Source organism: Dermacentor andersoni, chromosome 1 (genome assembly GCF_023375885.2).
Source record: "Dermacentor andersoni chromosome 1, qqDerAnde1_hic_scaffold, whole genome shotgun sequence".
Taxonomy (NCBI): Eukaryota; Metazoa; Arthropoda; class Arachnida; order Ixodida; family Ixodidae; genus Dermacentor; species Dermacentor andersoni.
Window position 1 is genome coordinate 226,211,555 of NC_092814.1, and position 14,052 is coordinate 226,225,606.

Consider the following 14,052-nt stretch of genomic DNA (forward strand, 5'->3'; position numbering starts at 1 on the left):
GTGTCCCCAATAAGATTGTTCATACGCAATTGTGAAGCTAATCGAGTGCATTACATTCGTCATTGCCGTGCCGTAAAAACCACAAGTACAAAATACGGAAGGAGATGTTTTTATGGATTCAATTTACTTGAAGTAATAGGTATGAAATATGGGGTATAATGAATAATAATTCACAAAAAACGTACATTACAAAGACGACAAAGCGCGATGCTACAAAAGCTTCTGGCATCAATACATGCACAAGCTTTACAAAGCTGTTTTGCATCTGTGCCTCTAAATAAATGCTTTGTAAGGTGCCTGCTGCTCATTCCGCAGTTTCGACTGAAGAAAACGTGTGGAGTGGTCAATAAAAGCATACGGCTGCTAGGTGAACCAAGCCGCGATCCCTTCACTGAACCCGTATCCCCGAGCGTACCGATGGCCTCTTGCGCGTGACGTCACTCGCCGAGCACTCCGGCCTTCTAGTCTAGGAGGTGTTGGTACGGCGGCTGTGTGAAGCGAGATCGAAAGAGTGGGGAGAACGTGCGCATTGAAGCACCCTATCGAAGATAAGCCCCCTGAATATCGAAGACAGTTTCATACTTCCCCTAGCGCCCTCAAATTCCAGTGGCCCAACTGTTCAAGGCAGAGTTCAGCTGCATTTACGAAAAGTATATTGCCATAGTCCTCACCAAGCCAGCTCACCAAGCCAGCCCGCAGGCACGGCACACGTCACGCAGCAACCTGCCCGCCGGTACCCGCCGGGGACGTTAAACCGGCCGTCCTTCGCGGCAGTTTGCGGAGTCCATCACGGGGCGGCGCCAGCGGCGTTGTAGAGCCGCGATAACGAGGCTTCTTGAACGCGTGTGCAGCGGCGACGGCAGGGGCGTCTGGTGCGTGGCCCGATCGGCGTGATCGGCCGTCGGCAACAAGTGCGTCGTCGCGTGTCCGAAAATCGACTCGCAGCAGCCCGCGGAAGGGCACAAACCTCGTGTGCGCCGAGAGGAGGCCGGCATGAGCGTCGTCGACTGAAGTGAGCCTAGTTGGACCCCGCTCTTCGTATGTTTCCTTCGCGACCGCGTCGTTCGGTGGTGATCTGTTTGTCCTCGACCGCCGATCGCAAGCTGGAGTGCGACGAGAGTCCGCCGCCGTCCTCGTGCCCGGCCGCTCTGCTCAGCATGGGCACACTGGAGGAGCTGCGTGATGCTGTGCTCAAGCAGGAACGGATTATCCACGACCTGCGGCAGGTCATCTCGTTGCGTGATGAAGAGATCTTGCAGCTGCGCAGCCAACTGGACAAGTTTCAGTCCGTGCTCATCCCGTACAACGCTCGCTACAGCCGCTCTGGCCGCCGCAAGGAGCGCGCCCAGGGCATCTCGGCCGAGCCGCAGTCACTTCGCAGCATCCAGGACCTCATACAGACCAAGTTCCAGGAGTATCCAAAATCTGACAGGTTGGTGCCCGCTGCTCTTTCTTTCGTTCACCGTACTGCGCCCGGACGAGCCACGCAGAACTTGGGGAAACGGTGATTTCGTGCACCCCCAATCTCTGCTTCCGGCTCGTGTGGAGCATGCGATTCGCACGTGAGTAACCCTTCGCCCATGCCAGTGGGCGAAGGTTTCACTGTGGTGCTTTCTTGCATTGCGCAATAAATTGTCAGTACGTCTTCCCGTGACCGATCGTACCGAGAAGCTGACGTTCCCTGGGCACTCACGATGTGGAGTCAGCTGGGGAAGGCATTTATTTTCGCGGTTTCCACCCTCCTGAACCTTGGAGCATAAGTGCATATTTACGGTTGAAACGAAGTAGCTATTACTGTATGGACAGGAATGGAGTATAGCTGTCATTCTTCCACTACTATGTGTCACACTTGCAGGCGGAGAAGAGGTTTCGCTCCTGCTGCATGCCGCAATTGTGGACCAACGCGTTTGCCCTCTGACAACGAGCCCTTCGTGACTAAGATATTTCCGTAACATAGTGCTTCCTTCCTATCCTGAAAAGCTTTTTAAGTTGGAATTAACTGCGTAGACCCAGATCTCGGAGCTGATGATTTTTTTTAATTAATTCTTTATTTTTGAGCAGCCGCAATGGTGAGATCAGCTGCGGCAGCGGCACATGCTCATATCGCCCACCCGAAGCCAAGGACACCGGATCGCTAAAAGTTGGCGGTTAGCGGTGTCGGCTCGGGAGGAGCGGCGGCGGCCGCTTTTCCAGCTGCCTGTTTACTCGCTCTCTCGACTCGCTCCGGGCGCAGGCACGAAAAGGAATGCGGAGGATTCGGCAGCGGCGAGCGCCGGTCTCCGCGCTGATTATCATAACCTGCCGACCGTACGATTCTCGTCCCGAGACCCGCGCTTTTACTTTTATCGCTTCCTCTTTACTTCACGTCTGTATCATATTTCTTGCTTATCTTTCTTTTTCCCTGAGCATTATCGTTTCTGTACGTGGGGACGCGTTGCGCCACTCTTTTGGAAACCTTCTGCATTCACAGCGAAATAAAAGGGCGAATGAAAAATAGGGCGTCGATTGCACACCAGGCCTCGCGACAATGTAAATAAATTCCGCATATGTAGAAAATGCTGGCATCTCCGTATGAGCCGTTCACTTTTCAGCCTTGCTGTGTGGTCGCCCCGAAAGTGAAATGTGACATCCTGTAACAATCACGGAATTACCTGTGCAGCGCTCATCACGAACGTGTATGGGACGCAGAATATCTCTTGTGTGTAGCCTCCGGGCATGCTGAGGCTTGAAGAGAGAGCTGAAGATAACAACCCAAGAAATAATTAAAACCAAATCGAACCAAACCGAAAATAAGACGGAGGAGAGCCCTGTCTGCCGTTTCCGTGGTCTTATCGTTTCCAGAAGTTACGCCACGTAGTTCTCTTGTGAACAGAGGTATCGTTAGTAATGCCGCCCTCGGCCTGAAACATTGACAGCTTGGCGAAGGTTTTTGTTCTGTTTGTAGCCTGTGACTTGTGGCACGGGATGAGTGGCTCTTAGGTCCTTGGGCTAGTTTATTTATTTATTTCGGTGCATGATGTCGTGGCACTCAGTAGATCCCTGTTCAGTAAATTGTCAAGGAAGCAGTTAAGCTCAATATACCTGCAGCACTTGCAATGTGATCTGCAACTTGCCATCCCAATGTCTGTAGTAAATCTGAACCCTGAATAAACCTCCGTAACCTCCTGTCCGTCGAAGTCTCTGTTGTCAGTTAACAACGGTTACGTAAGAGTTCTAAATAGTCTTCGCACTGAGTGCTTGAGTGTTTGAGGAACAAGGCAACCCAGTAGTAGACAGTATTAAGGGTGGGATTGAAAGCACCCGCTGCGATCTCTTCACTAGTTCATCTGTCTTGTAGTGTATGGGTGCGCGTTAGTTGCGTTAGAACCACGGTGAGCGGTCAGATCTGTAGTCCGCTATTCCATTGGCGTTTAGTTGTTTTCACACCCTAATTTCGCACGAAGGCGGGACATGCACGAAATATTGAGAGAAAATGACATATGTACAAGGCGAGGGCATCACATTTACTAATGATTAACTGCAAGGGTAGTAATCTGAAGGTAACCTGCACATTTACGCATACTAATGTCATGAAAAGGTAATTACGAGTGAGCTAACATGAGTCCATTCGCAAACTTCGTTTGCACGTACTGTGCGTCTGCATAATTACTCATGGCGCGAGGACTATAACTTCCTTGGCACCGCATGATTCGGTTGAAGTCTTTCTGCGACCTTTTGTAAGCAGGGGTTTCCAAATGTGGTAGAATTTATATCCATCTTTTTTTTCGTCGAAACGACATGTACGAGCATGGGGAAAATAATAGTTGTCTTACTTGCACGTTGACATTCTCTGATGCCGATACTCTACGAAACTTCACGCTTGGTGTTCTCTTACGCCTGAAGCAGCAGGAAATGTACATGCGCTCTTGAAATTATTGCGCATGCTAGTGATTAGTGATCGTGCTAGCTAATGATTACGACTGGTTACGTACTGTGCGCTATGCAGCAATAAAGTTATCGAAGGCTGTACGTAGCCATTCGTATGAATTTCACATAATTTTGGGCGAGACAACGCTGCTCGGGACGCTTGATATACCGGGTGCGACTGCGCGCACATTCATTTATATATTTTAGAACCCAGTGGCTAGCGGAGCGCTCTGGATTCATTTTGACTACCGGAGGCGCCCACATAACGCAAGCGTTTTTTTTTATCTAACCTCCTCCGGAATGTGTCCTCTGCTGCCGAACAAGAGGTCGCTGCGGAGAAAGACATCAGGCACGACCTCGTGCTCATCGACAGAACTGCATAGGCTGGGTAACGGGCAAGAAGTACGGTGTTTCCTGTGTATGCATTAAAAACAAAAATTAACATTCGCACTTCAGGATACGTTCAAGTGCCACGTCTTATGGCTCATTTATAATCTTGGAATCCGCCAGGAGTGTGTAACGCGTGCCCCGTCAGTGTCGGTGCAGGCACAGACAGGGTCATTTTTGTCGTGACCAAGCGTGTACGAATTTGTTGTCCCGCGACGCGACTACCGGGTATACAATAAGGTCGGTAATGGTAAACTCTCATTGCTATAGCAGGTCCAGTAGCCTTTGAAAACACGCGATCATTCAACATAAGCCATCAGTAGGCGTGTTATCATTTGTTTGTTTCCTTTAAATCTTGGAATAGACCATTTTCTTCTTTAACTCTGACAGTGAGGATAAGTGGCTAGCATTGTGTCAATTGGTGGCCACTCGCTCCCTTTGCATTCGTTTATACCACGCGACCTGCGGAGTGGGTTTCTTTTGCGGGGTGCTCGAGGAACGAGTGACATGGAAAACGTCGTCGGGAAGCAAGTGCTTCGACCTATGAAATCGCACAAATCTTAGCACGGTTCGAGGGTGCTCACCCGAAAGCGGTACAACGAAACGATCTGTGCGCACGCGTGTGTGCCTGCCATACGCCAGCGTCGCCGACCGAGTTGGCGCACCTTAGCAAACGCTAAGCAAACGCCGGCGCAACAGCGATTTATTTCAGGCGCCCGCCACAAGTGGGAGTATCTGGCGTCTTCGCAGGTCCTTCCCCAACGCCGGCTTTGTTGCCACTTTGCAAGATCGTTGAACCGGCTTTGTCTAAGGACGACCCCATTAGCTTAAGCTGCCTCTTCGCACTTTTCGGTATAGATAAGATTGTGCTTCCTGGCTGAGACACAGGGCTTTGTCAGTTGCACATGCAGCAGCAGCACACTCGGCGGGCGCCATCCTCTTCGGACGAAGCTCGTTATGCTGCAGCTCCCACAGACGCACTGGCGCGGCCGCTCACTCTAGCGGCCATTTGTTGGCTCCACCGTCCACGTCTCTGCGTTTTATCGACGTCGCCGCATCAGATCCAGAGCTGGCTGCGCCAGGCGTCCAGCACTCTCGGGAAAACTAGAGAGGAGGAAAAACGGGTAATTACCTTTTTTTTACGAGCAACCACAGTGGCGCGCACTTGAGTAGAAACCGTTGCTCTGTATTTTTAGCGTGCGACAGAGACAGGACTGGGCGATAAGTCGATACCGGAGGCCGTGCCACGCATGTTACCGGTCTTCTTTTTCTTGATATCCGGAGGCGTCTGGCGGCTGCGATTAAATTATCGCTCGCGGATTGTTCGCGAAATCAGTAGGATGTCCACTTCGAGGAATCGCGGTGTCAAGAGCTTGCGCAGAACGAGCGTTTGTGTTCAGACATGCCGCCATTGCCGACCCTCAAAGTGACCTCTGCGAAAAGAGCGGCGGCTGTGGGTTGGACTTGCAGTTATATTGTATACACACCTCATAAATGGCTCCCTAGAAAGATACGTATTTGACATGTGCGGGACAGAGAGAGCCAGGAGTGCTGTTTCTTCCCGTACAAAGCGTGCTGGACACTTGTCTCGTTCACATAGGATGTGGTGGTTGTTACCGTCGTAAGCAGAAAATAGTGGTGTGAAATCACGGTGGTGGGAAATAAATGCTCTGTGCAGTGCCGGACCCTGGTAGATCTTATTTGTAGCCGTTTGAGGTTATTTATCGAACTCGAAAGGAACTCTTTTTCCAGCCTTCTTTCGTTTCCTTTTCTTGTTGTCTTCGCCTTTTCTCCTTCGTTGTTTGGCTTTTCGCCGTTGTAAGAAGGGTTACAGCATGTGCGGAGCGCTGGTTCTCACGCGCCGTAAGGTTGACCCGCATTCCAGCAGCTTTACAACGCTGAATACTAAGAATATTTCTAGCTGCTTGTGCTACAGGTTAAATTCCTCAGATAAGCTATGGATTCGGAGACACTATGTCGGCCGTGTTAAAGATGAGATGGACGTGCAAGGACGAAAGAAAAACAGCGAAGGCGCAGCGCTATACTGCATGCTCTCACTTCCTTCTAATACTATGTAAGCTTTGTTAGTTGAAATTTTCCCGTTGCCCATCAGGTCAACACATAGCAGCACTACCCATATAGTGTGTAGCCCAAGCGACAGCCCCGCGTGTAGACTTGTTTGTCGACCGTGCGCTCGTCAGCATTTTAGCGCTCAAACAGAGGTTGCGTGTCTTTTTCCCCTCTTCCCTGCCTTGTCTGTGGCGATGCTATCACAGCGCTGGCTTGAAGAGTTGTTTTTAACATCCCAGCAAAGGCGAGTTCCCAGCATGCGTCATGCCCCTTCGCCCGCCTCTTCCTCTTTCCCGAATTGGTTGAGAAGGGAAAAAAATTAATAATTACGGGATATTGCGCTCATTCTTAGACGAAACTAGCGCACTGTCAGATAAAGCATATGTTTATTCTGGATGATCCGACTAATAGGAACGAACAGAAACCTTATCAACAATTTAGGGCTGGGATGACACAGCGGTCTTTAATGACCGCTGTGTCGTGTGCCCTATCGATTTGAGAGTTACGGTTCGACCACCGCTTTCTTCTCCGCTGGACACTTATAATTCAGGGCATAATAGTACAGCTGTCACATGCCTATAACCCAACTTCCTTTCTTGCTTTTTCGAGAACGATCGAGATATGTGCTCTCACACATATTTGAATTATACCTCCAGAAATTTAGCCGAGACGATTAACATTAGAAAATCACTGAATTTAACTGGCTCTCTTCAATAAACGACAGATCTTACCGGTGACATCATTTTCGCCTCGTGCATGCAGCTATGCAATGTCGGCGCGAATTCGCAAACCTTTTTGGATGCAAAATATTGTTCCAACAAGGAACGAGGGGCCAGGGCATCGTGATAAGGAAACGTGCAGGCCAGTGGGAGTAATTTTTTCGAACGAAAAAAAAAAAAAATGCGATACCCAACTTGACAGCTTTGATTAGCGCAGAGGCATCAATGCAGAGGCTGATAATGAGGACACGCGTGCTTTTGATGGCCACAGTTGCGTACCCATGCGTGTGCGATTATATATCTGTGCACCACAGTATCAGCTCTGCAAGCGAGAAAAAGTAGCGCGAACACGTCCGTGTAACACGGCTGTTCTTCCTCTGAGGATCGAAACCTTTTAGCGATTGCCTGTCTGTGCTGCCTCCAGCAGTGCTGGCGTCCAACCTCAGTGCATGAACACCAGCGCGCGGCTGCGCAGCCTCGACACTGTGTGGCGGCCTGGAATCGGTAGTCGATTGCAGGCGACAGAGGCAAGGCTTCGCGTGCCGTCGGTATACACGCCTCTGCATCTCGCAGCTGAGAAATCCGTTTGTGGGTCGGCCGTTTGCCCGAGGCACACCGCCAGCCCTGTCCAAGTCCGGAGCACGGTGGCGCTCCGCTCTCCCCCCCCCCCTCCCCCCTTCCGCCGCTTATCGTGCGGCGCGCCACTGTTTTAGGGGTCTCCTTTATCTCGGCAGCACGGAATGTGTCCACGGCGACCGCGCTGCGCAGGACAGCTTGCAACCTCGTCTGCCCGACTTTTTTTTTTTTTTTTCCTTCTCTCCTTGCCGCCTTGATCCGTCTACGCGCGAAACAAGTTGCGCTCGAACGCGACGAGGGAGACGAAAGGAATACTTTGTAGCCTGCTACGGTGCCTTGGCCGCTTTGGCGAGTGCAGATTGATCTTTACAATTTATTTCACCGGTTGGAATCGGGCCTGATTTGTGTGTAGAGGTCGTAGTTTATGCTACTGCAAGTAGCGGCGCTCCGGGTTTCTCCTGCTGCCCATGGCGGCGCGCATACACGTTCATCGTGACAGCGGCTCAAGTTCGTTGTTTGGCGCTCATCCGTCTCCTCCGCAGGCATTGAAAGTAACGAGGGGGGGGGGGGGGGGTTCTGTTGCTGCAAGGCGGTGCTGATTCGGGGAGCGCGCCGCTGCATGGCAGCAGCTGTCATTGGAAAAGTGGCAAGTTCGAGCAACAGCGCGACACCCACCGATCGACTGGGCGGCAGCCGGAAAGCAGTCTTTCAGAGAAAAAGCGCTCGAGGCAGTCTTGCCATAAAGCATACTTTCAGCTTCGGTTAAAATGTCGGTATGCTTATACTGCTGCAGTGTTATTCAAATCTTCTCGACTGCGTGATTGCATTTTTTCTTGTGGGCTGTACTATTATAGCTTCAGTATATTATAGAGCAACAAGAAAAAGAAATCATCCACACAAACAACTGTTGGTGTTCTAGTTTTGAAGTTCTATTCCGGTTGGGCCTGTTTTCCCTTTTTAATGCGTTCGCATTAGGAGTGTCAAAGTGGAAATAAGTGTATGTGTATGAAGTGTGGGAAGTTTATCACGTGGTAGAGGTAGAGAGGGGATAGGAGAGCTTAGATGCGCGTATATATATATATATTACAACTTATGATGGTCTGCTCCGGGCCACCGTCACTGCACTTCGCTCCTCGAAGAGGCGAGTGACCTCCTGACACTTTGCAACGTGGTGAACGCGGTTGAAGTCATGGATCAGGGACCTCAAAGAGGTGCGACGCAATGCTAACGCATTGCTGTGGAACTTACTGATGAATCGCCACTGATTTCTTTCTGCTTGCTTATTCTTTCGTTTTATTTATTTATTTATTTATCTATTTATTTGTTTATTTTTGTTCCTTTCTTTCTTCTTATGTCGTCTTTCTCGTCGCCGCGTGGGTCCGTTAATGGCGATGTTGGAGTAGCCTACTCTTCGGTAGCCTATTTTGCCATGTCTTCATCGTTTAATAAACAGTTAAACTACCCAGAAACACTTACGCAAAAAGTGACAGCAGTCAAGATGTCGGCATGTCAGCGGCCGTGCACTCTTCTGGCGGTGACTCCCCGATGAGTGGACGTCCAGCCCTGAGCGCTACGGTATACGAGTTGGGAATGCCTCGAAACGGACGCAGTTTGCACCCGCGGAGGGGATACGTCACGTACACGTGATCGCCAGGGCGCCGAGTTTGGCTTGCCGCTAGTCTTCCGATTCGCGTAAACGTGATAGCGCCGCGCTCGAGTCGCGGAGTGAGCTTCTCTCAAGGACGGCTTCCCGATGAGAAAAGAAAGTACATAATCTCAACGTGAGAAAGGTGGCGTTTCCTGAGTGAACAGAATGAAAAAGGTGGCAAAAAATTCTGTAATATCTATTAGCTCGCTAACGTAGGGAACGTAGGGCAATTCGCCATTTATTTCCTGATACTATACGCACTTATCACATAGCATATGCCATCCATTGTATGCAAATAGCGCAGTTAGCCATTTGAAATTTCCCGCTATTCAGTGGTGCAACAAAAATTGGTTATAATCTGTGGTGATTGTTGTGGCTCCGTCTTCGCACAGCAGCGTCGACGCACATGTGCTGTCAAAGCATCCTTCGTATTTTTTTTAACTATATATAGTAAATGCACTGTAAGGAGCCTGTAAAGCACTGAATTGTATGTCTACTGACATATTATTTTAAATTGCATATATTCTTGCTTGAAGGGTGTAAGAGTAATTACACCTATGAGAATCTGACGTCGCCAAGGGAGGGGGTAATGCTGGCATTTGCACCACTAAGGCCTCCATGCAAAACATCGCTTTCGAGGTATGTAAGGGCTGAGATATAGACACATAAAAAAAAAGTAGGTGTAAATTGATTTACTGTGTAACTCAACGTGATACACCTCGACTCTGGCGCAGCTTTGACAGGCTGTGCGAGCTTCGGCTATCGTTTGTCTGTGTTGCGCGAAGCGGAACTTAACGCGCCGCGACTAGCTCGTCTGCGTATACACGTGGGCATTGTCCGAGCTCGTTCGCTGCCGAGCTTCTGCTGCGCAAACGCTGAACCCTCTTTCCCTCATCGGCCGCCAGCGCGGCTCGCGTGCCTGTTAACTCGACCGCACGTCTTTTTAACGTCGCCTATTGGGGTATCCACACGACGCTTATCGTTTTCGACTGCGGGGCTGTTGTTATAGCGAACTTAAAGGGAATTACAGGGTGTCTAGCAACCGGGAAAACCTGGAATTCTCAGGGATTTAGAGTAGACTGGAAATACTCGGGGAATTTGTGCTTTTATCAGGAAAAATTAGCTGTAATTTTATTGAAAAAGAACGAAAGTCGCGGTAGTGCTGCTCGATTAACAAAGGGGAATCGTAACGAATCTACTTTGACGCCGTGTCATCGGCTCGAGTAGTTGCCAGTGTTCAGTCAACGACCGACTTTCCGGATGCCTGATAATTCGGACAGCTTCGAGGCACCACCACGTAGCCCATAGAGTCAATGTATAAGAACGTCGGAAATTTCGGACGCAAGAACCCTTCGCCGTCCGATTTTCCGGACTTTTTGCCGTGACCGCAGGTCCGAAATGGCATTAATCAAAGCCACCACCGCCGCCATATTAATTAGCTCGCCGCCTCGAGCGGCGCTCTCGCATGCAGATCCGCTTGCAGCCAGCCGTAGCCACCACCGCGGCAGCGCTAGGCCTAGCTGCTTCGACGTTCGCTGTTAAGCTTCTTGCCGTTCATTGAAAGAATTCACCACTGTCAGCAATGCGACTCCGCCTTTGTGGTAACCGCTATTATTTTCGAAGCTCGGAAAGCACGGAGAGTTGCATAACGCCGGTTCCTGACAGTTATCTTCGCCTTGATACAGTAATTTTACGTGGCGAAGCATAACAAGCGTGGCAAGGGCAAATAGTCACGGGATGCAGTATGCACTCGCCATGTCCTGTAACAGTACGAGTACCGATATGCCTAGTAAGTGTACTGGCAGGCATTCAGAGCTTTTTCGGATGTGCTTGTGACGATTGGAGCCCTTAAAGAGGGCATTACACCCAATTTTCGATCGTAAACTGTATTGTGTGAGATAATCTTTGTGCGTTCAAGAACACGTTGGCAAAATTGTAGCGTATTTGAGCTAGCACGCAATTTGTCATTTATTTTTTTATATTGCACTCGAACGGCATAACAGTGGGGCAACACTGGCACGCTCCCGAGCAGTGATGTCACAGGCTGCATGCCTGCCGAGCGAGCGTGTATATTGTATATTCCGGCGAAGAATCGGTGTCTCAGCTATGCGGCATGCGGGAAACTTCTGCTGTGTTCGGTTTGCCATTGGAATCGTTCAACTTGTAGCGGCTGAAACAATGCCACCGCGGCGCCTATGTAGCGTTGTTGGCTGCTAGAGCGAACGGAGCAAGGAGTGCCTCGTATCGTACTTCAGGTTCCCCAAGGAGCCGGTCAAACTTAAGGCTTGGGAGATTAATGTGGGCAGGAACGACTGGCGATTATCTGACACTTTTGTTTTGTTCTCAGAACACTTCACGCCAGGCAGCTACAACGACGATTTGCGCCTGCTCGCCGAGTTTGGGATACCCGTGAAAAACCTGAGACTGCGGCCAGACGCGATGCCGACCGTGTTCGCGCACCGGCCCATCCGGCACGCAGCGCCCCGGCCAGACGTTAGCCTTGCTGTTTGTTTTATCGATATCGGGTCCAATAAAGCAAGTTCAAGTGAAGGTTCAGCCAAGCGTACATCTCGCCAAATCCTTGCGCCGCGGACACATGTGCGCGGGCATTTGTTTACGTATGCTGCACGCGACTACAGAGGGGAAAAAAAAAGAACTGGTGGGAACGCGCGGCAGCTTAACAACATCGTAGTTTTGTTGAGTACGGATCCTAGAGAAATCCATGCCAGCAAACAATCTACACGCCTAACTATTTGCATTGTGCGAAGTAGCACCAGATTCCTGGCTAAGCAGTGCTCAACGCATAAAATATCGAGAGTACGGAAATGCATCAGCAGCATTTAGCACAACACCAATGTCGCCATCTATGTTCACCACGTTTACTACGCGGTCTTCGTCCATGGCCTCTGAGATTTGCGCAAGCCAGCCGGCGCATGCAAATCTCTGAGGCCGTGTTTCGTCACTTGAGCTGGTGGCGATGAGGTCGAAGTGAAAATTCGCAGCGTATGCTACGCCATCGCTGCATGTGCTGCTCAAAGATTCCTTGCTTCCTTCATCACGCGAAGTTGGCAGTGTCGAAAACATGGCACGCGACATCTGGAGCAAATATGACAAGAAACGGCAGCTGTGCCCCGACCTCACATGGCGCGGTGGCCGATTTTGTAGCACACGATGGCTCGGTTCCGTGCAGCTCATGACGTCACGCATGGCTTGGCATTATGGCGGTGGGCGCCGGAGGGGGGGGCTTAGAGCCAGCGAGTTCTAGCTCATATTTTGGACAGAAATGTGTTTTTACTGCCCAGTTTTTATGCGTGTATAGCCATAATAAACCCTCTGCTACAATGTCTCGCGGGAAACCACAAATTGTTGGCTGACCGTGTCATGCCCCTTTAAAGGGCCCCTCACCAGACCCTATAGCAAATTTTGGTTATACGCTGGAAGTTGTTACGTGTCCTCTAGGGAGCAGCTGCCGCAAAACTTTTTTCAAATTAGCTCATTAATAGCCGAGATAGAACTATTTCAGTGCCCTGAACCCATGATTTCAGCAGGCCGGCTCCACTGCCCAGCAAGACGCTCTCTCCACTCGGCCCGTCTAGCTTACGCAAACGAAATTCCTTCCCTGCGTTCTCCCATATCGGACCTCGAGCATCGCGTGACGCATACGTCACGGGCCCCGCCTTCACTTTTTTTTTTGCTCGCTTTTTTTTTCGGCACTACGCACTTCCGCCAACGGCGTCGCGCGCGAGCTGTTTCGTTCGCGCAGCGCAGTGCACGGTTTTGCGCGCTGTGCACTAGGAAAGATGACTAGCAGTATAATTCAGTGCTACACGAATACTGAGACAGAACAAGCGGATCGCAGAGCATGATCAAGCGCTGGAAGACGGTAGAAAATGGCATAGTTTCGGTACCTGCGCACGTGACCGCATGACCGCAGCAGACGAAGCGGAAGTACATCTTTCGTGCTTCGGTGCGAAGTAAAACAAAAAATACGCAGACATTCCGTTTGTGTTTTATTATTTCTCTAAACTTCAATTCGTCAGTTCAAGCAACAGATCGCACAGATAACAGATGTTGCCTTGAATAATTTTATAAGTCCCGTGTCACCACGAGCGACGTCACACTGCGGACACGACTACGTAGGCGCAGAGGCACGACTAGGTCACCGTCCGGCTTGGAGCGCGGCGGCCGCGAGGAGAAGGAAAAACGAGCGTTTGGTGTGAAATTTCAGACCTTTCCGCGGCTCGTAGCGATGTAATACTTTGCAGACACGATCGTCATCGCACAATGCATGCTCTGCGCATGTCAGCTCAAAATGGCCAGACCTGATGAGGGGCCCTTTAAGGGCAGTAAAAGACATGCATTCATTTTGCCGAATTGGCCGATTTTTTTTTGTGTGTTTTCGCGGCCCCTAGTGATTACTAAAAATCGTACGGTGACTGCACAACTGACCAAGAGGATCGTTCAAATGGTTCGTGAAGGGAACGGGCGTCGGAAGGAGGACGAGAACAGCATTGAAGAATGAACGGGAAAGGAAGCGTGCTGCCGCTTCTTTAAAGAAGCTTGAGCTCAAAAAAAGAAAGTATTGGCTGACGCCGAGATGCAGGTGTCCCTCATCCAAACCAAAATAAACTTTCAAGCAGTGAAACGCAACACTGAGGCGTTGTGCGCGGGCTGAGAGTATGTCTGGCCAGTTGAGGGTGACTGAACAGCTGTTGAGAGAGAATCTCACTTCTGACGAAGTTCTGA

General features: G+C 50.3%; 1 protein-coding gene across 1 annotated transcript in view; it reads left to right on the top strand.

The window, feature by feature from the left end:
- Positions 1–839: 839 nt before the first annotated feature.
- Positions 840–14,052, top strand: part of for (cGMP-dependent protein kinase for) — a 210,965-nt gene continuing 197,752 nt past the window's right edge. Inside the window, exon 1 of the mRNA XM_050195801.3 lies at positions 840–1,432. Coding sequence (XP_050051758.1) covers positions 1,041–1,432 — 392 coding nt within the window. The 5' untranslated portion in view covers positions 840–1,040. The remainder of the gene's footprint in view (positions 1,433–14,052) is intronic.